This window comes from Pseudorasbora parva, chromosome 22 (genome assembly GCF_024679245.1).
Source record: "Pseudorasbora parva isolate DD20220531a chromosome 22, ASM2467924v1, whole genome shotgun sequence".
Taxonomy (NCBI): Eukaryota; Metazoa; Chordata; class Actinopteri; order Cypriniformes; family Gobionidae; genus Pseudorasbora; species Pseudorasbora parva.
This window is the reverse complement of record NC_090193.1, coordinates 39552272-39578661: the sequence shown is the minus strand read 5'-3', so window position 1 is coordinate 39578661 and position 26390 is coordinate 39552272. Positions and strand designations below refer to the sequence as shown.

Here is a 26390-nt window from a genome sequence, read left to right as displayed (position 1 = left end):
GACGAACTGACAATGGCTTTCTTATTTAGGTTTAAATTAAAGGTAATGTGGTGGATTAACATCGTAAAATGTTTTCTCATCACATTTTAAAGCTGCGATCGAAATACGGAACATCACACAACTACATAAAAGAACATTTTGATAAATAAACCAAAAAAAGAATACCTGCCTAGAGAGGAAAAGAACACTTTGAGTGCGTTTACATGCACGTTCTTAAGCCGATTATGCCTAATAAGCCGATAATGATCATGGTCATGTAAACGCGGTAACCCGTTTTCTTTTATTGGAGTAAGGTCATAAACGGCGTAAGCATAAACCGGTCGGGATAGGTCGTTTTTTGCCTCTTACTCCGATTTTGTGCGGCGTGTAAACGCATTAACCTGCTTTCTGTCGGCTTACTGAAGTGCGCATGTGTGATAGGAGACAAAAACGCAAACTTAGAGCAGATTTAAACGCATTCAGACAGAACGAGCGTTTTACATGACATAATGACATATATCACAAGCGCAGACTCTTTTAAGACCCAGAAAATTGTAAAGATGTGTTCTCATCTCATCTCATGCAGCAGAAGTAGAAGAGGCTCAGTCAAACTGCATGAGGGATAATATGAGCTGTAAATCTCCCGCTGACACGCTTTATTAACATCACAACTGACGTGACATTATGAATACTCAGAGCCAGATACGGACATTATTATTTTTGACGACACTACAAGGAAATAACCCGGTTTATTAATAAAGTGATGTAAACGTGGTTTACTGGTATGTAAATGGAGAAAACTGATTATTTCAATAAGCTGATATCTGTGAGTTATCAGCTTACTGACGTGCATGTAAACGTGATCGCTGATTGGTGGAACAATCGGTTATCTGCAAAATTTTAGGTGATGACCGGATCATGATTTGAATCGCGTGTCAAACTGCTGAAATCACGAGACTTTGGTGATCCAAATCATGAATCGCTTCACTGATTCATTACGGTTCGAATCTTTGTTTTGAAATCGGCCCATCACTATATAAGTCGTTATTTAGTTTTTTGCGCACTAACTCTATTCTGGCCTCTTGATAAATGATTGTAGAGCCGCTGTAGTGAGATGGGCTTTGTAGCGACGTCTTTAGTGCCTTTATGGGTCTTGAGAGAGGAAGTGACATTGGTGTCAATGAAGGCCTTTCTGAGCCATCGGATTTCAACACTAATATCTTCATCTGTGTGTGAAGATGAACGGAGGTCTGACGGCTGTCCAACGACATGAGGAATTAATGACAGAATTTACATTTTTGGGTGAACTAACCCTTTAAACACACTCTTACAGTGATTGACATGTAAGGCACACACACCTAGGCTTCTCCTGAGTCTCGATAAGGCGGATGACGTCCTCCATCCAGAGCATGAGATCGCGCACCATACTGAAGAAGCGGAACTTGTCCCCGGTGTCCAGCAATCTGGCCCTTCGGCCCTCACAGGCCTCCAGAAGACTCCTCCAGGCCTCCAAAACTTCACCCTCACGCCTCTGGATATCGTCGGCTTTATCTCCAGCATATGCTGACTGCAAGCGCACCGCATCTTCCTGCAGCTGCCTGACCTGAGGACACCAGAGGGGGCAGCAGAGAGTCAAAAACACCTCGTGAAGACCTCAGTATTTTCCCGAGGTGTACTTAAAGGGTTAGTTCAGCCAAAAATGAAATTTATGTCATTAACTCCTCTCCCTAATGTTGTTCCACACCCGTGCATCTTCACACACAGTTTAAGATATTTTATATTTAGTCCAAAAGCGTATGCAAGTGTATGCACACTATACTGTCCATGTCCAGAAAGGGAATAAAAACATCATCACAGTAGTCCATATGAGACATCAGTGGGTTAATTAGAGTCTCTTGAAGCATCCAAAATACATTTGGGTCCAAAAATAACAAAAACTACGACTTTATTCAGCATTGGCTTCTCTTCTGGGTTTGTTCTCAATCCTCAAATAAAGATTCAAACGGTTATAATTCAGCGTATTGATTCACGATGTGTCAAACTGCTGAAATCACGTGACATTGGCGATCCGAAACACTTGGAGTCAGCTAAAAATATTATTTTATGTTCAATCCTCAAATAAAGATTCAAACGGTTATGAATCAGTGAATCGATCAATGATTCGCATCGCCAGTGTCACGTGATTTCAGCAGTTTACCCACTGATGTCTCATATGGACTACTGTGATGATGTTTTTATTCCCTTTCTGGACATGGACAGTATAGTGTGCATACACTTGCATACGCTCTCGGACTAAATATAAAATATCTTAAACTGTGTGTGAAGATGAACGGAGGTCTTACGGGTGTGGAGCGACATTAGGGAGAGGAGTTAATGACAGACATTTCATTTTTGGGTGAACTAACCCTTTAATATCTGTGTGTGTTTTTGTATCTGACCGACGCACCTGCGTCCCAAGAGCTTGGATGTCATGCTCAAATGTGGTGTGCATCCTCTGCAAGGTTTCCACCGTGTTCTGGTCTCGGCCGAGCTCTTCCGGAAGCTTCTTATGCTTGTCCAGAATGCGGCCCAGGATCTCCTTGGCATCGTGGTAGAATTTGTGCAGCTCGTAGGATGCGGCGAGAATCTGCGTGCGTGTGTCGATGAGCTCCAGCAGATCAGCCCAGGCCTCGTTCAGACCGTCCTTCCATTCGGCCACAGTAGCGGCGTCGGTATGGCCAGCGTTGATCAGCTCGTCCGCCATACGGTTCACTCCGTCCACGCGCTCCTGACCGATATTTCCGGTGTCCCGAGCAAACTCACGGAAGCGTTCCTGCAGCATCTGTAGTAGAGCGGAAAACAAACGTGTTATAAGTATGGCTGTCAATCGGTTAAAATATTTTATTGTGATTAATCGCATTATTGTCATGAGTTAACTCACGATTAATCGCAACTTAATCGCACATTTTTATCAGTTTTAAGTGTACCGTAAAGTTTTTAATATGCTAATCAACATGGGTATGGACAATTATGCATGCTTTATGCAAATGTACATTAATTATTAGTGAAACCATACTCAGAGCATGAAGACTAGAAATGTATCAAAAAGGTCACAGATGTTTTTCTAAGAACTTGTTCATGTCTCTTAAGTCTAAGCTTAAAAATTCAGAATAAGCAGTGATTTCTCTTATTTTAAGAATATAAATAAAGGGAGTTTACACACTGGCAGTTTAGTTCAGAACAGGACACAATTCCTATGACAAGCTGGAATATAGTGCTGCCCCTTTAACAGCTGGAATATAGTGCGGCCCCTTTAAGAGCTGGAATATAGTGCGGCCCCTTTAAGAGCTGGAATATAGTGCTGCCCCTTTAAGAGCTGTAATATAGTGCTGCCCCTTTAAGAGCTGTAATATAGTGCGGCCCCTTTAAGAGCTGGAATATAGTGCGGCCCCTTTAAGAGCTGTAATATAATGCGGCCCCTTTAAGAGCTGGAATATAGTGCGGCCCCTTTAAGAGCTGAAATATAGTGCGGCCCCTTTAAGAGCTGAAATATAGTGCGGCCCCTTTAAGAGCTGGAATATAGTGCGGCCCCTTTAAGAGCTGGAATATAGTGCGGCCCCTTTAAGAGCTGGAATATAGTGCGGCCCTTTAAGAGCTGGAATATAGTGCAGCCCCTTTAAGAGCTGGAATATAGTGCCGCCCCTGTAAGAGCTGGAATATAGTGCCACCCCTTTAAGAGCTGGAATATAGTGCGGCCCTTTAAGAGCTGGAATATAGTGCGGCCCCTTTAAGAGCTGGAATATAGTGTGGCCCTTTAAGAGCTGGAATATAGTGCGGCCCCTTTAAGAGCTGGAATATAGTGCGGCCCCTTTAAGAGCTGGAATATAGTGCGGCCCTTTAAGAGCTGGAATATAGTGCGGCCCCTTTAAGAGCTGGAATATAGTGCGGCCCCTTTAAGAGCTGGAATATAGTGCGGCCCCTTTAAGAGCTGGAATATAGTGCGGCCCCTGTAAGAGCTGGAATATAGTGCCGCCCCTGTAAGAGCTGGAATATAGTGCCGCCCCTGTAAGAGCTGGAATATAGTGCGGCCCCTTTAAGAGCTGAAATATAGTGCGGCCCCTTTAAGAGCTGGAATATAGTGCCGCCCCTGTAAGAGCTGGAATATAGTGCGGCCCCTTTAAGAGCTGGAATATAGTGCCGCCCCTGTAAGAGCTGGAATATAGTGCGGCCCCTGTAAGAGCTGGAATATAGTGCGGCCCTTTAAGAGCTGGAATATAGTGCGGCCCCTTTAAGAGCTGGAATATAGTGTGGCCCTTTAAGAGCTGGAATATAGTGCGGCCCCTTTAAGAGCTGGAATATAGTGCGGCCCCTTTAAGAGCTGGAATATAGTGCGGCCCTTTAAGAGCTGGAATATAGTGCGGCCCCTTTAAGAGCTGGAATATAGTGCGGCCCCTTTAAGAGCTGGAATATAGTGCGGCCCCTTTAAGAGCTGGAATATAGTGCGGCCCCTTTAAGAGCTGGAATATAGTGCCGCCCCTGTAAGAGCTGGAATATAGTGCGGCCCCTTTAAGAGCTGAAATATAGTGCGGCCCCTTTAAGAGCTGGAATATAGTGCCGCCCCTGTAAGAGCTGGAATATAGTGCGGCCCTTTAAGAGCTGGAATGAAAGCAGAAAATATGGTATCTTATGTAGACTAGTTAAGCAGAAAATATGGTAGCTTATGTAGACTATAACTGCACTTTTGATTTAGAATAGTAATATTAATGTTAATGTTAACCCTTTTCTTTCCCTATTAATGTTTGCAGCTGCATCCTTTACGTCTATGGCTGATCTCAATTTCTCCAACTAAGGGCTACGTCACGAATCAAACAGAAAATGTGTGCTGCGTTAATCACGCGTTAATAAAATAAGTGCTGTTAAAATTAATTATTAACGCATTAATTTTGAGAGCCGTAGTTATAGGACAGAAGAGGTGGACAAAGTGGTGCTAGAGTTGTGTTTTTGGACTCACGGTGACGTGCTCGTAGTCTTGTCCGAGCTCGTGAGATCCAGCCACCACCTCTCTCTCCGCGATCCACTGCTCCAGATCATCCACCTCACGGTTCAGCTGGAAGAGCCGGAACCTCTCCTCCAGTTTACCCCTCCTCTCCTCTGACAGGTCCTTCAGTCCAGCATACAGCTTATCCACCTGTGACTGACGCATGCCGATCCTCTCGCTGCGGCGCACACACACACACACACACACACACACACACACACACACACACACACACACACACACACACACAGGTTAATTTCAAGATCTGTTGTTGTATCCATCTATCTATCCATCGTTCCATTCATCATTCCATCCAACCATCCATTCAATCATCTATCCATCGTTCCATCCATCCATCCATCCATCCATCCATCCATCCATCCATCCATCCATCCATCGTTTCATCCATCATTCCATGCATCCATCCATCATTCTATCCATCATTCCATGCATCCATCCATCCATCATTTCTTCCATCCATCCATTGTTTCCTCCATCATTCCATCCATCCATCCATCCATCCATCCATCCATCCATCCATCCATCCATCCATCATTTCTTCCATCCATCCATCCATCCATCCATTGTTTCCTCCATCATTCCATGCATCCATCATTCCATCCATCTATCGTTTCATCCATGCATCCATCCATCCATCCATCCATCCATGCATCCATCCATCCATCCATCCATCCATCATTTCATCCATGCATCCATCCATGCATCCATCATTCCATCCATCCATCATTCCATCCATCCATCCATCCATCATTCCATCCATCATTTCATCCATGCATCCATCCATCCATCCATCCATCCATCATTTCTTCCATCCATCCATCCATCCATCCATTGTTTCCTCCATCATTCCATGCATCCATCATTCCATCCATCTATCGTTTCATCCATGCATCCATCCATCCATCCATCCATCCATCCATCCATCCATCATTCCATCCATCATTTCATCCATGCATCCATCCATCCATCCATCATTCCATCCATCCATGCGTCCATCCATCCATTCATCATTTTTTCCATCGTTTCATCGATCCATCCATCGTTTCATCCATCATTCCATGCATCCATCCATCCATCGTTTCATCCATCCATCCCTCCATCTATAGTTTTTCGTCTCTGTACCTCTCCGGGTGGTTGGCTGCCACCAGGCCTCGGCTCGTCTTGGACAGTTGGTGCACAGTCTCAGCATAATCCTCCACCGCCTGCTCCAAGATCTGGTGTTTCTTCAGCATGGCCACTGAACTCTGCTCATCCTGAGAACAACAACGAGGCAACACTTCATAAAAAGACCATACGAAATATCAAATCCAGATTTTAGAGTCAGAGTCTAAAAATCAAGCCTGCAGTCTCCCTCTCAGAAACTGAAGTTTTCGCGCCTCGATCGCCCCCCGGTGACCGGTCCCAGTATAGTCGCCCCTCTGTTTTCCCCAAAGTTAGTTTATGTCACTGAAGGCAGTTATCATCACGATGATTTCATTTCAAGTGTTCGTTTTTAAAATAAGTTTAGTTTTAGTTAGTTATCTGATGCTATAAAAACGGTGTGTGTGACGTCATGATTGACAGCTGAGACTGACGGCTTCTCTGAGTGAAGTTGTCACTGAGGCACTAACGGACTTTTTTCGAATTTTTTTGGAGCAGATTGGAGCTTTAGCTTTAATTTCTACATTTCCATTACTGTTTATTTCACACCAACATAATTAATTGTTCTGCATCCGCGAGAGTGTGGGTGGCCTTTTGATATCGCAGCTGTACTTCCTGCTCTACTTCCTGCGCTCTACTGCGCAGACTCGGTCCCAAGATGTCCGCGCCGTGCAGGCCGCCTGAAAGCTTCAAATCTGCCAAGCGGAAACGGATGATGTCGAGTCGTCCATATTTTTTTACGGTCTATGGTCTAAATCAGAGAAATATTCAAGTCAGAATCATATTTAGAAAAAGATTCAGAATGCAAGTCAGTTTTAGAGTTCAAATAAGATTAAAGGCACCATATGTGAGATTTTTAGATTAAATATCCAAAGACCACTAGAACAGTGTTATATATTTAGTTGACTTGTGCTTACATACATTATCCCAAATGTTTCCAAGAATGTTTAAATCCAGAGAAATCTACCAGGACACAGACCGCCTATCAATGACATTAATATCTGATGTGTTTTATTAGACACTGTTTGGATCATTGATGGACAGAAACTAATGATTGTTCTCCAGCTCAACACAGTTAGTCTTATTGTTTAAATCTGGTGTTGTTGATTTACCGCACAGAATGCCGTGTTTTACCGCCTAATATGATCTCGATCACTGCAGTGTGAGCATAGTAGCGTAGAGAGTAGCATTATAACATCACTTTAACACACTTAGATGTGTGTGATATGATAAACAGCGCTGCACCCCCCCACCCCCCACCCCACAAACACGAGCGGAAGAAGCGGAAGAAGCAAAGCGCTTGCGGAAGAATAAAAGCTCCGCCCAATCAAGAGTTAAGACACGCTTTGTTTTGAAGAGGAAAAATTACATACTGTGCCTTTAATATTCAGAATCAAATCAGCAAATCAGATTAATATAAACATCAATGAATTAGAATTAATGTTAGTTTCAGCAATTTTAAAATAAAAGTCAAGTTATGGCTCTAAAAAAAGACAAGTTATGGAAGCAATTGACCACTGAAAAAATGGGTTTGCCTTAAATATGCTTAATGCACTTTAACATTAACTCTTTCCCTGCCAGCGTAAAAAAAAAAAAAGTTGCCAGCAATGGTTTTTGACCATTTTCACAAAAATGTAATAGTCCACAGAATATTTAGTTTTATGAATATCTGAGCATACAATATATCAAAATAAAAAGCGTACCCACTTCTTTAAAACGTAAAAAAAAATGTTTAATAGCGCCCCCTAGCATCTGACAGTGCAAACACAGAAAATTATGTGGGAAAGTTTTTTCACAAATAACGAAAAATTCTGTGTTTGGCAGGGAAAGAGTTAAGGAAATGTACACACTTGGGCGTAGATTACGCGGGGGACGGGAGGGACGTGTCCGCCTCACTTTTAATAAAATGTATTTTCGTCCCCCGCACTTTTACTGGGTCTCCCCGATCCTAGTCGACCCGCTCCGAGCGGGATTTAAGGCGGCGTTCCCTACGCAGCGGCGGGCAAGTTAACAGGGACGCTAAAAACAGCTTTCTCTAATCTCGGTTGATAGCGCACTTCTTGAGGTCACGGGGAAGTGTATTTACATAGAAACCAATGTGAATACATCAAGATTTAAATTCAGGGACAAAAAATTATCTATGCATGACCTGCCATTTTATTCGAATCTAAATATGAGGAGGGCGCTCGCACAAAGCCCAAAAACGGATTCATAGAAGCAATGCTGTCACGCTGGAGCTGCAGCTGAAGGAAAACAATCGTTATTAGTGATGAAACGTGACGACAATGCTTCATGTGTTTTTCAAGCCATCTCAATGTAGGCTATTTATTTATTGACAATAAAGTATCATATGAATAATGCAGCTTTTTTTAAAGGGGCGGTGAAATGCTGTTTCATGCATACTGAGCTTTACACTGTTAAAGACTTGGATTCCCATCCTAAACATAGACAAAGTTTCAAAAACTAATGTTGGACATTTGATGGAGTATTTCTGTGTTAAAAATACTCCTTCTGGTTTCTCACAAGTTTCGGCGAGTTTTTTTCGAGTATGGGTCTACTTGACGTTAAATAGAGCGGAAGGTCCTTGTATGGGCCGTATGGGCTCTTCTCCCGGTAGGGTGCGCGCGCGCGTGACTAGAGGGAGAGAGAGGAAATGCACGCCCATAAACACTCTCTCAGGTGCAGATCCAGTCGTCCGTGAACACTTATGTCGCGGCGCGCTCCACTTTATTCCTATGGGTGACGTCGAGCGACTTCAACGCTTCAGCACAGCATTCTGGGAAGGCAGCGCTGCATTTGAACCGATTTGAACACAGAAATGACGGGAAGCTTCAAGGCATCGCTTCAGTCGCGTCGCAAAGTGGATTTCCACGGTCACTGCTGTCACAGGACTTCGCCAAATCATACCAAAGAAGTGTGTTTTTGACAGAGCGGTCCTGCTTTGGAAGATGCCGGTGAGTAAATCAACTTCAAATGTCTCTGCTATTGGCTACCGTCGCATGAGTAAACATCAGTAAACGATACGATCGCGTGCTTCGTCATTCTAATGCGCTAACGGTTACTCCATTGTTGTTCTGTATAACGTTACACTATTCTGACTCTGACGTGCAAAACCGTTTTGCTTGCTACCTCTAAGGTCTAGTCACATACAATAGTCCATAAACCGAATCATGTCCTCATAAACTGCACACAAAGGCCCCTAAATACAGTACATACCACAGAGACGGACATCCTGATGTTGCCGTTTCTCCTGTTCAATTTATTTCAGCCTCAGATTTGATTGTGGATCATTATCTGTATTAGCTGAGATAGCGATGGGTTTCTCCACGCTTGAGGACGTCACCGCTTTGCGCGCTCATCATTCTTTAGCTCCGCCCACACGATACGCCTCCAGGCGCTCGGTTTTTTCCGGAAAGACTCGGTACAGCCCATATTTCTTTTATAAATATGATAAAACTAAAGACTTTTCGGAGATATGAAGGATGCAATACTACTCTATAGGTACTCAAGATTGACATGAGATTGACTGAAACTGAGTGTTTCACCCCCCCTTTAATGTTTAGTATCTTCTGCTTACCAAGGCTGCATTTATTTAATAAAAAATACAGTTAAAGGGTTAGTTCACCCAAAAATGAAAATTATATCATTAATTACTCCCCCTCATGTCGTTGGACACCTGTAAGACCTTCGTTCATCTTCGGAACACAAATGAAGATATTTTAGTGTAAAGCTGAGAAAGGCTTCAGATAGGCCTCCATTGGCATTCAGTCCATTCCCACTCACAAGACCCATAAAGGCACTAAAGACTTCTTGGCAGATACAAAGCCCATCTCACTACAGTGGCTGTACAATAATTGTACCAAGCGGCGAGAACAGTTTTTGTGTGCAAAAAAAAAATCAAAATAATGACTTTATCTGCCGAGATATTGTCTTCCGTGTCGGTCTCGGACGTGAACTCAGACGATAGCGCGCTCCTCCTCTTCCGGGTCGTGTATTCGCTATGATTCGAACGGCGGCGCTGCGGCATATTCTCGCGCATGCATCAAATACATGTCAATAATTTGGTGGATTATATCGTTATTTTGATTTTTGTGTGCACAATAACTATTTTCGTCGCATTGTAAAATGATTGTACAGCCGCTGTGGTGAGATGGGCTGTGTGTCGATGTGTTTAGGGCCTTTATGGGTCTTGTGAGTGGGAATGGACTGAATGCCAATGGAGGCCTATCTGAAGCCTTTCTCAGCTTTACACTAAAATATCTTCATTTGTGTTCTGAAGATGAACGAAGGTCTTACGGGTGTCCAACGACATGAGGGTGAGTCATTAATGATATAATTTTCATTTTTGGGTGAACTAACCCTTTAAAGCAGTAATATTGTGAAATTTTATTACAACTTAAAACAGCTTTTTTCTATTTGAATATATAGTAAAGTGTAATTTATTCCTGTGATTCTAGAATTTATCATTACTCCAGTCTTCAGTGTCACATGATCCTTCACTAATCACTCTCATATGAGGATTTTATAATCAAGAAACATTTATGATTATTATCTGTGTTGAAAACTGTAGTGCTGCTTAAAAATGTTTTGGAAACCATGATACATTTTATTTTTCAGGATTCTTTGATGATAGAAAGGTCAATGGACAGCATTTATTTGCATTTATTATATAAATTATTATCTTTTGAAATATTAAAAATATCACTTGTGATCAATTTAATGCATGTCTGATCAATAAAAGTATTAATTTCTCTCTTCTTTTTTTTTTAACCACAAATGTTTAAAAGGTTAAAAAAAATAAGCAGCACCATGAGCAGCAAAACTGTTTTCAACACTGATAATAATCATAAATGTGTGCTGATCATCAGATCCTCATCTGAGAGTGATTAGTGAAGGGTCATGTGACTCTGAAGACTGGAGTAATGATGATAAATTCAGCTTTGATCACAGGAATAAATCACACTTTACTATATATTCACACAGAGAACAGATGAGCTACACTGGAGGAATATTACACTGTATTAAGTTTTTTACTGCATTTTTAACTAAATAAATGCAGCGCATAATTACATTGCATGAAATCTATGGAGACTTAATCAAATATAAAATTGGCATATAATAAAGGAGAAAAAATATTATAGTGGTTATCGGTCCAAAAAAAATGGTATAACGACATTTCTGTTCCTCTCACTTCTGAAAAGATGGCTACACCCCTGTGGACACACACTTATAATGTTACATTCACAGGAACATGAACATGAACATTGCACAAACCTTGGCCTTCTCTTCAGACATCATGTAGAGCTCCTGCTCGCTCATCCAGGCTTCAGCTTCAGCCGCATCGAAGTAGTATTGCTGGGCCTTATGGGCCTCCTCGAGTCTGGAGTGGCGCTTCTCCGTCTCCTGGATGATTAGGCTCCATAACTGCTGCAGGTCGGACAGACGGGCTCGGATCGACTCCACATTAGGGCTATCAGCCTTCAGGATGCTCTGGCTGCGCTCGAATATGTCGTCACAGCGAGGCTGATGGCCCTGGATCTCCTTCTGTAATGTCTGTGGATAGATGTACAGCAGCTGTAAAGTGTGTGTTGAATTGCTATTTCAATCTGTGCTTGTTTGTTAAGCCTAAACACATTACCTGGTTCTTCTTGATGAGTAGCTGAACAGTCTGTAAATTGTTGCCATGGTCTGTTGACGTAGCAAGAGCCATCCTCTCCTCGACCCAAAGCTGTGGAGAAACGATCCGTTACACTAGGGCTGTGCGATATTGAAGAAAAATACGATATGCAATATCTTGTTAAATAATGCGATATTCGATATGCGTAAGTGTGTAAAATCTATTTAAATTATATATATTTTTTAATTAAACTGAGAATTAAACCATTTGTGTTTCACATTCTTTCTGGGAAAAGAAAGCAACTTCTGAAAGTGACCAGCAGTGTCGTTCACTTTTCGGTGTGTGTGTGTGTGTGTTTGTGTAATCCCTTCGTTAAAAACAAAATGTCCCTACAAAGATGGCAATATCTGAATTCCTTGTGGGGAAATGTTTAGGTCCCCATGAGGAAAACTTCTTATAAATCACACAGAAGGAGTTTTTTTTTGAGAAAGTAAAAATGCAGAATGATTCCTGTGACGGTTTAGGGGCAGCGTAGGGGGATAGAAAATACAGTTTGTACAATCCATTACGTGTGTAATGTGTGTGTGTGTGTGTGTCAGACAGCACGAGACTGCAAGTTATTGTTTTTCGCAAATTATTGCTTTTAATAACTCTTTTTAACATCAAGCAAGTCCCATAAGCAGAGTCACACGGAGTCTGTGGAATGGTTTTAAATGTGTTAAAAAGATCTTCAAATTTTGGATCTTAAAGCTTTATAAAAAAAATATAAAATATTCACTTCTTAACTTTTATTTAAGGTTTACAATACAAATCCATATAGAATGTTGATGTATAATGTTTAACAAAGCTTGATCTCTCTTATTGCAGCCTACATCCACCAATTTTATTGTAGACAATTCAATAAATAAACAATTTCATTTCATTCAACAATAGAGCAAATAAATTAACACATTTTAATAGATATAAATAAGTACTTTTTGCAGACAAGTGACTTTTCCTTAACTCCTCCGAGGTCAATTTTATTTTAGACATTTTAAGATATCACTCTCTCACTAAAAAAAAAATATTGATAAATCAATATTTTCTCCATCTTTTAGTGGATGTAGCCGGCAATAAGAGAGATCTAAGCTTTGTTAAAAAAAAACACATTAAACATTAAAGGTGCACTATGCAGCTTTTGTCCACTGGAGGGCGCCTATGCAAAACAAATGCGTAGTTTGATGACGCAAAGTGTGAGCGCAGCATCTTGGGAGATGTGGTCTTCTCATCACAGCCGGTGGAAAATAGGACTCGGGCAGAAATCACGTTCATGCATGCGGTTATTAACGTTACTGTAGTTTAAAGCAGAGCAGGACCGAGTGTTATGGACCTGAGCACGGCCGCTGGAGCGATTGTTAAACAAATACCCGCCTTGCGAATACCGGGACTTTTATTATGACGGGACGGGACTCATTTGCCGGGCGCCTGCACAGATCCGCTCTTCCGGTTATGATTTTGAGGTAATGGAGCTCTGTTTATCATATTAGATACATTTAAGTGTGTTTAAAATGATGTTATGACTTTACTCCGTGCGTTCACTTGTTCACACTGCTAAGAGTAAAGCGCTCCTGCCAAATAAAAGCCGAAATCGAGGGTAACGTAGATATGACGTGATTGACAGGCGACTCCCTCAAATGCAATGCTGCAACGTCCCTGTCCTTAGTTAAAATAGCAATTTTCTCACAATTTACAAATAGTTGGAAACATCTGGGATATTGTAGGTACTCAACTAAACGAAATATATAACACTGGCCTAGTGGTTTTTGGATATTTTACTGCAAAAATACTACATAGTGCAGCTTTAAAGGTGCACTATGCAACTTTCCGTCCACTGGAGGGCGCCTATTCTAAACAAAGGCGTAGTTTGATGAAGCCAAGTGTGAGCGCAGTATCTTGGGACATGTGGTCTTCACCTCACAGCCGGTGGAGAATAGGACTCGGGCAGAAATCACGTTGATGGATGCGGTTATTAAAGTTACTGTAGTGAAGCGGAGCTGAGCACGGCCGCTGGAGCGATTGGTTATTAACGTTACTGTAGTGTAAAGCAGAGCAGGAGCGAGTGTTGAGGAGCTGAGCACGGCCGCTGGAGCGATTGGTTATTAACGTTACTGTAGTAAAGCAGAGCAGGACTGAGTGTTGAGGAGCTGAGCACGGCTGCTGGAGCGATTGGTTATTAACGTTACTGTAGTGAACCAGAGCAGGACCGAGTGTTGAGGAGCTGAGCACGGCCGCTGGAGCGATTGTTACACACACACACGGCTCGCGAGCAGCGGGACTTTTATTATGACGGGACGGGACACAGTCGCCGGAAGCCTGCAGTATTTCCTCTTTTCCCGTCATGATTATAAGGTAAAGCAGCTCTGTTTATCATATTAGATACATTTAAGTGTGTTTTAAATAAAACCGAGGGTAACGCAGATATGACGCGATTGACAGACGACTCGCTCAAACGCTGTGCTGACACGTCCCGGTCCTCAGTTAAAATAGCAATTTTCTCACAATTTACAAATAGTTGGAAACTTCTGGGATATTGTAAGAACTCAACTGAACAAAATATATAACACTGGCCTAGTGGTCTTTGGATATTTTACTGCAAAAATACTACATAGTGCACCTTTAACATTCTATTTGTATTTGTATTGTAAACCTTAAATAAAAGTTAAGAAGTGAATATTTAATATTTTATTTGTAATGCTTTGAGTTCTAATATTTTTAGATCTTTTTAACACATTTAAAACCATTCCGCAGAAATCACAAAAAAATTCCACCGATTCCGTGTGGGCCTGACCATAAGTGACAGTCGTGTGCCCAGTCTATTCTCTGCTATACGTAGAGCTAACACGGACACTTTTCACAATGTTGAAGTAGCCTATTAAAATCATTCAGATATTGCATGTCGTTGCGATATGTACCTTTGCGATATTTCAATAAATTGCACAGCCCTAGTACACATACAAGCAGATAAACACTCAAACGGCAAACGTACAATCTCATCCTCCACGTCGCGGTTAAACTGGTGGATCTCGCGAGAGGCCATGAGGAAGTTTTTCCTTTTCAACAGCGGGTCCAGCAGCTCCTTGAACTTCTGCTCCACCTCCACCCGGCGTCCATCGACCTCATCCGTGTCCTTCCCTTCCTGTCTCAGCACATGAGCTTGAGACTGAAGCTCCTCCACCTCCCTCTGACGCACCTCCACCTGGTTCTCCAACATCTGGAACAACAAAGCACAGAGGAGTTAGTCTCATCCTTCAGGATATAAACGCCTCCATTGTAGTCTTGCGATTCTTCCAGGAACGAACACACACAATTCCTTATTTAAATCATTAATATGCAGAACAAAGGTCCTACTACCGGCTGTAGTCTCTAGCCTCTGGGTAAAAAAAGCCTCCGATGACGCTAAATGATAATCGCATCATCTTAGGCTTTTTTCCAGGAATAAAATGCAGAAATCTCTCGTCTCAGGGCGTTATGGGGGGGTAATACAGTCATTCGAATAAACTACCGGGTTTCTACTAAAACAAAGCTTAAAGGGTTAGTTTACCCCCAAAAAATATTCTGTCAATAATCCCATCAGACCTCCGTTCATCTTCACAAACAGATGAAGATATTAGTGTTAAAATCCGATGGCTCAGAAAGGCCTTCATTTCAAGAGCAGTTCAATCTGGATAGAGACAAGGGGCTAGGTAAGATGTCACATGACATACATAGGCACACACAGGTTAAGGTTGATTGTTTAGACACACTTGGTTAGTGGGATTGTCCCACACCCTGTTTTTTTGTTTGGCCGCTACGGTAGGGAAGTTTAAAGGGGTACTTCAGCGCTGGGAAGATGAATCTGTATTTAAACTGGGTCATTAATGTAGTAGAAATGTGAAATTATTTTTTAATTTGGTGCCTTCTAGACTGAGAAAAGACAGAAAATGTATTTTTGTCTCATGTGGATGAAAAACTACAATTCCCAGAATGCTTCGCTGCCCTGTGACGCCATTCCCAAAGCCACCGCTACTGGATTACTGTGACTGAGTTGGAGAAGACACTACAATTAAATACTGCACGTGTGTGTTCATTATAATGATCGAGTCGCCGCGTGAGTCTCACAGCACTGAGCACTGACTGCAGGAGTCAGATAAACGAGCTGATGAGCTCTCGTGATGAGAGCTGAGGTAATCGCGACTACACTCGCAGCATACATTCACAACGCGAGTTCAGTCTGCCGCACTTCAGTTCATGCCTTTGGAAGCTTAACTTTCATAGAAATTCATTTGAGAAGTTAAAAGACTTACATTTCTCACTATAGCTCTGTTTAAATGAGTGCCTGAGCCGAGCTGAGCTGTGAGTGTGATCTCCATCCCTCATGTGTGGGTTCAAAACATGAGGAAATGGCTCCCTCTGCTGGCTGTAGTCTTTAGCCTTTGGCTTAACATTCCTCCGATGATGCAAATATCGTCAATTTGCGTCATAGGAGGAATTTCTCCAGAAAAGAAATGCATAAATCTCTCGTCTCAGGGGGATATGAGGCGGGGGAGCACAATCATTTGAATATACTCCAGGGTTTCTACTGATACAAAGCCATATGCTAATCGCTGAAGTAACCCTTTAAGGCGTCATAGACACTGAAGACTTTTTCTTTTATTTCCATTCTTAGTTTAGGATTAGTTTGAAACAATGTAGTGAGACTCTTTCGATTATATTATTTTCTTTGGCACAATCTATTTTTTCCTTGGGTCTCCCCAGATCATATATGTATGTTTTTGTTTTTCTTTATCTTTATAGTGGGTTTATTTATTTGTGGTTATTATTATTGGGTTTAATATTAATTAAATTATTCTTTATGAAGTTATTTGCGTGGTCTCGTTTCCTCAATACACACACAGTGGTCATCGCAGACATTATTCAGAACTGGGTTTAAAATGTTCCCCTCCTCCAATCCCGTAGATTGTTACCAGTCAAAGAAGGGTCGTAACAGACACCAATGGGCCGATTTCAAATCAAAGTTTTGCCAATCAGATCGCCAAAGTCACGTGATTTCAGCAGTTTTTACAGGCGATCTGAATCACGAATCGATTCTCTGATTCATAACCGTTCGAATCTTTGTTTTGAAATCGCCCATCACTATATAAGTCGTTATTTAGGTTTTCTTGTGCACAGAAACTATTCTGGCCTCTTCATAAATGATTGTCGAGCCGCTGTAGTGAGATGGGCTTTGTAACGACGTCTTTAGTGCCTTTATGGGTCTTGAGAGAGGAAATGACATTGGTGTCAATGAAGGCCTTTCTGAGCCATCGGATTTCAACACTAATATCTTCATCTGTGTGTGAAGATGAACGGAGGTCTGACGGGTGTCCAACCACAGGAGGAATTAATCACACAATTTACATTTTTGGGTGAACTAACCCTTTAATGCTAATCGGTGTAGCAACCCTTTAACAAGGGGGTCTCAAACTCATTTTACCTGGGGGCCGGTGGAGGTGGACTCTGGGTCAGGCTGGGTCAGTTTTCCACAAAAGCAAAAAAAAGAGCACAACTGATCCAATCTTCTCAATCTTTATTATTAACAGTTCTTCAACATGAACTGTTCTTCTGAATTTGAACTTTGGTTCTGAACATAAACTGTTCTTCATGAACATAGGGTTCTCTCGCCTACTCTATTTTTTTTTTAAATATAGCCTATAGAATTGAAATGATTATGTAATAATTAAATAATGCATTTTTTTTTTTTTTTTTTAATAATAAACTAATTCAAAGCAAGGCCGTAACCAAGTCAAACAGAACAGTGAACGAAATTCTAGTTGGGAAATAATCTTTTTGGGACTATTTGCAAACAATATTTGCATTAATTTGCGTCAAATATATTATTAGTCCCAAGATTCTTCACATGAGTGATTAAATACGTACTGTAGATCCGCTGTTAATATTCGAGTTGCCCAGTGGTCTGGTGGTAGAATAACCGTCTCAAAGGTTCAGAATTTCGAATCCGCTCTCATATAGTTTTTCTTCTTCTTCATTAAAGTCAAAAATGTTCATCAATGATTGTATATTAAGAGTATGGACAGACACGTTGCATTTTGTGTCCATTTGTGTGAGTGCATTTTATTTTTTGATTTCACTGGAAAGAATAGTCTCTCTCCGCAACGGCTTTAAGCAATAGATTGATGTGCTCATCTCTGTGTGTGTGTGTGTGAAGACTGTGAACGAACCCCACCTACTTTATTCTGATTGGCCATCTGAGCACTGTTAGACCACATTAGTTTCGACAGTCAGATCAGCCCTATGGATCAGCCTCAAATTCTGTTCCTGTCAATCACGCGATGTCAAAGCAATTATACTGCATGAGGGAGGGCCGAGCTAACTCTCTCTCTCTCTCACACACACACACACACACACACACACACACGAAGTGAGGCAGCAAGCGTGGCACATGCAACGACTCCGCAAAAATGTGCTTCTCAGAACAATGCGCAGGCCGCACTAACACTAAACTTTGAAAACATGGGCCAGAAAATATCACCCCTGCAAGTTTGAGACCCCTACTTTAGCACAAGAACAAACATCTGCCAGCTCTGATCATCTCAAACCTGTTGTTTCTTGAGCAGGATGTTAACACTGGTCAGGTCTTTGCCGTAGTCGTCTGATTGGATCTGACCCTCCAGGCCCACCAGCCATTTGTCCAGGTCGGCGCAGCTCTGCGTGAAGAGTTCGGCCTTGTTGGCGTCAAACAGACACTGGGCTTTAGTCTGAGTTGTGGTTTCCAGTTCGGTCCACATCTTCTGCAGCGCCGCCAATTTCTCCTTCACTACAGCGTCTGTCTCCGGCTTCTCCGAGACCAGCTGCTTCCCTTCCTGCAAACACACACACACACACGATAATTACTTTGAATATTAACACACAATACTTTGCACTGCAAAATGCATCAATATGGAAGAGGTGTGTAATGTTTTCAAGGCATGAATAAGGATTTTTTCTAGTAAAGCACTTAATTACTCATTTTATTTTCTTAAGAAGAAAGAGATGCTTGGATATATATATTTTGTGAGGCTTTGTGAGGTAAACACACAAACCCATTTTAACATGGCAAAAAAATCGGCACATTTAAGGATGTAACATTAGGGTTGGAAACGTTGTGTCGGTTCAATTACAATTGCACAATATTCGGGTTGGGTATCGTTTTAATTTTAATGATTCTGACTGTTCTTATCTATTCCTATTTTAGATTCCAATAAGGTAAAAAAACATTTATCATTCATATTTATTCTAAGTCTTATTGTAAAACATTTAATTGAAGTCGAAAACATGAGCAAACATCCACAGGCTGGGAAATTATGGTTTAAAATACCAACTAATATACATATCAAGCATCATTAAAGACAACTAAACACTCAGTAATTAAAAAAAGAACAAAAAAACATTAGTAAGTGCACAAATAAATACAATTGAACACATATACGATTGGTATTCACGTGCAGAAACTGTAATCAAATGTAAAATAACACTGCATTTTATTAATATTATATAGGCTATACATTACTAAAGCCTATATTTTATTAATATAGCACTAATATAGTTACAAAAGTGATTCTGTCTAGAAAAGCGAGAGGATTTTCTCATTGTCTTTTGTTTGATTAACATTATCATAGAGACGCATCAGGAAATACTGCCACTGTCACTTTAAGAGCCGCACGGATCCAATACACTGTTACACACACCGTTTACATCTTTTCTTCTCAAGTGTCTCAAGACATAACCAACTGTGTTTACAAGAATATTTTGATATATTTGTGTGTGTGTGTGTCCATTCGTGTGCTGTACAAAAAGTTGAGGACAAGAACTCATTATCACGCACTATTCACTATGAGAGGCCATTCGTGTGCACAAATTCGTGTGTGTGTGTGTAGCACAGAAAACAGTACACAAATATTTTGAGCTTGAATGGTAAAAAACATTAAAATGTGCACACAGGAAGCGATAAGCGGAAACAGAAATGTGCTTTTCTTATTTAAATCACCGGTTCTGGGAAATGTTGAACCGGTTCTAGACAGCCATTCCTATGTAACGAGTGATGATAAATGAAATGCATTAATAACTGACCTTCTCGATTTTGTCCAGCCATTCTTTGTTGGACTGCAGTTCGGCCATGAAGGCCTGATGTTTGAGCCATTTGCTGTGCAGGTTTCGAGCTTCATCGTAGGACATGTCCTGTGCCGTCAACATCTTCTCATTGATCCACAGGGACAGCTAGGATGTAAAAAAAAGTCAAGTTAGGATGTATTTCTAACCTTGTTTTGGTTTATAGGAGTCATATAGAATGCATTTAATCCAGCTGACTTCCTATAAATTTAAAAATGAAAGTTATGGCAACAGAACCCAAATTACCACAGAAGGGAAAACACACACACACACACACACACACACACACACACACACACACACACACACACACACACACACACACACACACACATATATGTACATATAACAATTATATGTGATGACATCTTTTATATAATTACTAATTCTCTGGGTCCACACATTCCCTCCATCTTCTCCATAAATTGCCAGTCTTCTAAAGTGGGTAAAGTAGGTTGGAGTTGGTTTAGTTAAGACGTATTTCTCTGGGCTTTGTCTTATATTTCAGCTCACCTCCTGGCAGTCCTGCAAGAACTTCTGCAGGTCTCTGTTGTCCTTCAACCTCATGAGCAGCTCCACGGCCGCCTCACGGTTCTTCTTATGCCTGCAGGTTAAAGTTTGAAGGTCAATTCTACCCTTTTATCTATTATTTCTATTCGCTTTAAGGCACTTAATGTCCAGTTACCGGTCATCGATGGAGGATGCTCTCTCCTGGATGCGGTCGGCATTGATGTTTCCGTCGCTGGCTAGTCTCCTACCGGCCTCCACCACACTGTTGATCTTGTCTTCATTTGCGTCCATGGTGGTCATGAAGTCCTCCTGTTTCTTAATGGCGCCTTCCGCCCCTTCCAGAGTGGTGGGCATCTCGGTGTGGGCCAGAACATACTCCTACAGGAAGACACAACAGAGCTAAGGTCAAGACAAACGCTGATGGTGGCTTGAGAAAGCCTGGTGGAGTTTGACATACAAGTTTGAAGTAGTTTTAGGCAGAAGGACAAATATAATGACAGATAGAACAATAGAATGATAGAAAGAACGATAGAATGATAGAACGATATAGAACGATAGATAGATAGATAGATAGATAGATAGATAGATAGATAGATAGATAGATAGATAGATAGATAGATAGATAGATAGATAGATAGATAGATAGATAGAATGAACGAATGATAGATAGATAAATAGATGAATAGAACTAATGATATAACAAATGAACGATAGATAGACAGACAGACAGACAGACAGACAGACAGACAGACAGACAGATAGATAGATAGATAGATAGATAGATAGATAGATAGATAGATAGATAGATAGATAGATAGATAGATAGATAGATAGATAGATAGATAGATAGATAGAACAAACGATCGAATGATAGATAAGACAGTTGGATGGATAGAAGAATGGATGGTGAGTTAGATGGATGGAGAGTTAGATGGATAGATGGATGGATGGATGGATGGATGGATGGATGGATGGATGGATGGATGGATGGATGGATGGATGGATGGATGGATGGATGGATGGATGGATGGAACGAGCGTTAGATGGATGGATGGAGAGAAGGACAGAAAGAGAGTTTGAGGGATGGATGGATGAATGGAAGAGAATTGGATGGATGGATGGATGGATGGATGGATGGATGGATGGATGGATGGACAGAAAGAGTCAGATGGATGGATGATGAATGGATGGATGGATGGATGGATGGATGGATGGAACGAGCGTTAGATGGATGGATGGAGAGAAGGACAGAAAGAGAGTTTGAGGGATGGATGGAAGAGAGTTGGATGGATGGATGGATGGATGGATGGATGGATGGATGGATGGATGGATGGATGGATGGATGGATGGATGGATGGACAGAAAGAGTCAGATGGATGGATGATGGATGGATGGATAGAAAGTTAGATGGATGGACGTTGAGTTGTAGGTAGGTAGGTAGATAGATAGATAGATAGATAGATAGATAGATAGATAGATAGATAGATAGATAGATAGATAGATAGATAGATAGATAGATAGATAGATAGATAGATAGAACAAACGAACGATAGTTAGATGGATAGAATGAATGATAGAAGGAACGACAGACAGACAGACAGACAGACAGACAGACAGACAGACAGACAGATAGATAGATAGATAGATAGATAGATAGATAGATAGATAGATAGATAGATAGATAGATAGATAGATAGATAGATAGATAGATAGATAGATAATCACCTGGTTGTTGAGGAAGGCCTCGGCCTGTTTGGTGTCTCTGAGGAAGATCTGGTAGGCGTGAGACTGGGACAGAAGGTTCTGCCGGTTCTCCCACATCTTGTGCAGCTCGTTCCAGCCGGTGTCGAGAGCCTGGAGCCGCTGCCTCAGGAACATGTACTGAGCATCCGTCTGGCCCTGCGTCACCATCTCACCCATGTCTCTCATCTTCTGGTAGTCTTCTTCGTAGTTATTAATCTCGTTCTTGATGCCTTCGTGCTGGGCTAGAAGCTTCTCCGCCTCTGCTAGCGTGTTGGGCATGTCCTCGGAGGCGATGGCCGTCTGCGTGCGGGACAGCCAGGATTGGAAGTCGTCCAGCTCGCGGAGGAACTGTTGGAGTTTGCTGGCTTCCCCGAGAGACGCCTCACGGTTTTGTAGTGTATCTTTCATCTCCTCCCAGACGGCGGTGATTTCCGCCAGCCGTCCTGTGATGGCTTTGGCCTGGTCGGGATGTTCGCCGGCCAATCGATCCGCTTCGCCGCGCAGGTCGCCCAATTTGGCTTCAATGGCGGCCAGATCGCGCTCCATGCCGGTGAGTTTGCGTTGCAGGGCCATTACGCCCGTCAGGTCGTTGCCCAGCTCCTGGGTGGACTCGATGACTTTTGTCTTCTCACGGATCCAGGATTTGGTCTCGTTACAATCAAGGTGGTAGTTCTGAACGCCCAAGGCGGAGTTTAGGGACTCTTTCTTCTGGTCCACCAGGTCACGGAACTGACTCCACCTGTGGATGAGCATCAGACTGTATTTAAACTAATGCACTGCAATACTACAAATATCTGAATATTCATCTTAACCCATTAAAGGGTAGCCTGGTTTTACCAGACTCTCGTACATTTCATTTGGTCATAGAGTCTGGTCACTCTCCATTGACAAGGGTTTATTTCCGCGAAGGCGGGCACTCTGTTGAGGTTTAAAACTATTGGATCTGCCCTGAGCCACTCTGGATCTGCCATAACCAATCGCTAACGTTTGGTCGTGACTCGTGACGTATGTCATGCGCCCTTCGCCTGTTTCACTCATGGAAATCCGACAAAATAAAAGTGCACATGTGCAGGCCACCTCAGTAATAAAACTATAGGATAAAACCTAAAACTCGTGCATTCGGATTGTGATTTATTCACGTCACGGTGGACGGGAGAGTTTTGTGATCTGGGACGCGGCGCTCACGTGGTCCGTAACATCATTGTATGCTGTAAATAAAATGTCATATGCTTGGTATGATAATAAATGCTGCTATAAATAACGGACCAATTCAAATGTTTAAGTGCTTTTATTTTAATTTGTTTGAGCGGTGATGAAATATATTGCTCTTCTAAATACTTGCCAGCATTTTAAGGAAATACAGGTCTAGAAATGCATCCTAATAACAGCAAAGCAACCGTATGGTGTTCTGCAGGTCAAAAATGATTACAAACAGTGAATTTTTAAGTGATATATTGTTGAAAACTCGTGGATTCAGACAGCTGTTACATCAACACGACCGTGCGTTTGTCAGTAAGCAGTAACGTTAGGTAACTCGGCCGGGGATTTTTACACGGGTGACGAGAGACGGACGGCAATAAAATAACGGACCAGTCCCTGTAACTTAAATGATGGCAATACCTTCCTACCCCATGAGAAACATTTACCGTCCGAATAGCTTCAGCCAACTCCTTCATCACTAACGAAGCGATCTGGAAAATCAAACTTTTCCGAAGTTTACCCTGTTGGAGGGCTACAACATCATGGGCACCAACAAACCCCAGCAAAGACGGTTATTGCTCCGGCTTTAACTTCTGGATATTCGGCAGCGGTGCCACAATGCAATGAATGGTTTCGTTCGCATCTTTCTCCGCCGCCATTACTGAACTACATCTCAAACTAGCGCTCGACATCAACGTCATCGTTCTCAGCCACTCCCTCTGTTCGCTGATTGGACCGGTAAAAATTTGTTCAGAGAAAACCTAAAACTGCACAGCAGTCTCAGACGTAGTACTGAAGGAAAATGAAAATTGAGCGGAAGTACGTAGGAGGGCAGAGCCAGGCTAATTAAAGGGTTAGTTCACCCACAAATTAAATTTATGTCATTAATGACTCACCCTAATGTCGTTCCACACCCGCAAGACAAGCATCGAAAATTCATGATTCGGATCGCCAATGTCACGAGATTACAGCAGTTTGACACACGTTCCGAATCATGAATCAATCTGTGATTCATAACCGTTTGAATCTTTATTTGAGGATTGAACACAAACCCGGAAGAGAAGACAATGCTGAATAAAGTCGTAGTTTTTGTTATTTTTGGACCCAAATGTATTTTGGATGCTTCAAGAGACTCTAATTAACCCACTGATGTCTCATATGGACTACTGTGATGATGTTTATATTCCCTTTCTGGACATGGACAGTATAGTGTGCATACACTTGCATACGCTCTCGGACTAAATATAAAATATCTTAAACTGTGTGTGAAGATGAACGGAGGTCTTATGGGTGTGGAGCGACATTAGGGAGAGATTCATTAATGACATGAATTTCATTTTTTGGGTGAACTAACCCTTTAACTTTCACCGTTCCACTGGTGGGACGCTTGGCGCACTGTTTTTGATGGCCTTTTTTCGTATCCTATATTTTTAGTAATCATCATAAATTAGGTCTCATTCGAAAGCGTACGAACGCATAATTAATCAGACGTTGCGTTACCATGGAAACGGTGCTCAAATTTCTTCTATCAGGCTCCTCCCCCTAGTGGGCGGTGTCATGTTTCATATTACACAATTTATTTTAAATATTTGAACTAACTTTAACTTTTCTAATCTTGACAAAACACATATCGTCGGAAAGGTCAGAGTTTCAAGGTTCCATATTTGGTGACTGTTTTGTGATGAAAGTGATATTTGGACAGAAATTTACAGGAAAATGCATTAAAAAAAACAATCAATGGAATGTGGATGACACCCGGTGGCTATTTTTGGTACTACAAAATCTCTTACATTTTTATGATATCAACTTCAAATTTGGACCACAACTTGGTTAGACATATGGCTTTGATTTTATAGGGATTTTAGAGTAATTGTTTTTGTAAAATATATACTCTATATAAAATAAACAATATTTAGTACAGTATTTTTCATTTACAGTTCATTTAAACTTCCATAACTTTTTTATACTTTTAAATTACTTTCAGTCCAGCAATAATCGGGTGATTAGTGTTTTCTTTCAAACAAGACCAAACTGAGGTTTATATTCCAATTCATTCTTGAATTAGAGCCATTTAAGTTTGGATTTAAGTGTATTTTCATGTCTATTTTCAGGGGTGGGGGGCAAGTTTACAGAAAAACTATCAGTTTGTGATTAAAGCAAGAAATATCAGTCAGTGGGGTGAGAAAATAATCTTGTTTTTCCTTTTTTGTCAAGTAAATCTGTTGGTTTAAGATAATTCTTTAATAGAGAAACTTTTTTGTTGTTGCAGTGTTGCCTACACCCTGCATCATATTTGCTGAATGAAATCCAATACTTGTTTCAAACTAATTTTGGAGGGCTAACTCCAAAAATAGTGGATTTTATATCATTTTTAATTTGGAAGTAGTCAAATAAGTCTTGCATTATCCTTTAATCACCATAAAAACTGCAACCTATCTTCCTCTGAGTCAGGTTACAACTATGTGCTCACATGCATGACATTAATTTATGCCTAATGCTGATTTCAGTTATGGCCAGTGACAGAAGAAAATGCAAACAGGACCAATGTTTTCTGCTACATCTGTGGGTGATTTACTACATCCACACAACGACAGAATGAATACATTTTTTAAAAACAATGGCATTTTTATCAGACAAAGCACTGGTGACCAGCTATACTAGTACTGCTTTCCACACAGAAACACAAAATGCTACGACTTGCCTGGTGTTGAGCTTGTCTTGTTGGGTTTTGATGTCTTTGTCGCTCGGGTGTCCGTTGTGTATCAGCTGCCTGGCGATCTGATTGACAACGGCCACACGTGAGGCCTGGTTATTCATTTCAGGCTCCAGACTCTCAAACCTGGAACGTAATGAAAACATTTCCATCACACCATCATCAGCGTATTATATCAGCAACCGAATAGCAGTCGAATTATCTGTCTGTCTAAGAGACTGCATGGTCTTAAAACCTTTAAACTGAGCTTTTATAACGGCTTTATGCTTTTCAAACGAACACTTTTA

The 26390-nt window shown here is 41.4% G+C and overlaps 1 protein-coding gene across 3 annotated transcripts in view; it reads right to left on the bottom strand.

Annotated features, from left to right (window-relative positions):
* Positions 1 to 26390, bottom strand: part of sptbn1 (spectrin, beta, non-erythrocytic 1) — a 154725-nt gene that overhangs the window by 20425 nt on the left and 107910 nt on the right. For all 3 annotated transcript variants that reach the window (XM_067431371.1, XM_067431372.1, XM_067431373.1), the window contains 13 exons: positions 26092 to 26229; positions 22173 to 22929; positions 20623 to 20825; positions 20451 to 20541; positions 19899 to 20045; positions 18389 to 18652; positions 14800 to 15024; positions 11796 to 11885; positions 11432 to 11710; positions 6140 to 6270; positions 4970 to 5174; positions 2426 to 2800; positions 1338 to 1582 (listed from right to left, as the gene is read on the bottom strand). In XM_067431371.1, coding sequence (XP_067287472.1) covers positions 1338 to 1582; positions 2426 to 2800; positions 4970 to 5174; positions 6140 to 6270; positions 11432 to 11710; positions 11796 to 11885; positions 14800 to 15024; positions 18389 to 18652; positions 19899 to 20045; positions 20451 to 20541; positions 20623 to 20825; positions 22173 to 22929; positions 26092 to 26229 — 3150 coding nt within the window. The remainder of the gene's footprint in view (positions 1 to 1337; positions 1583 to 2425; positions 2801 to 4969; positions 5175 to 6139; positions 6271 to 11431; positions 11711 to 11795; positions 11886 to 14799; positions 15025 to 18388; positions 18653 to 19898; positions 20046 to 20450; positions 20542 to 20622; positions 20826 to 22172; positions 22930 to 26091; positions 26230 to 26390) is intronic.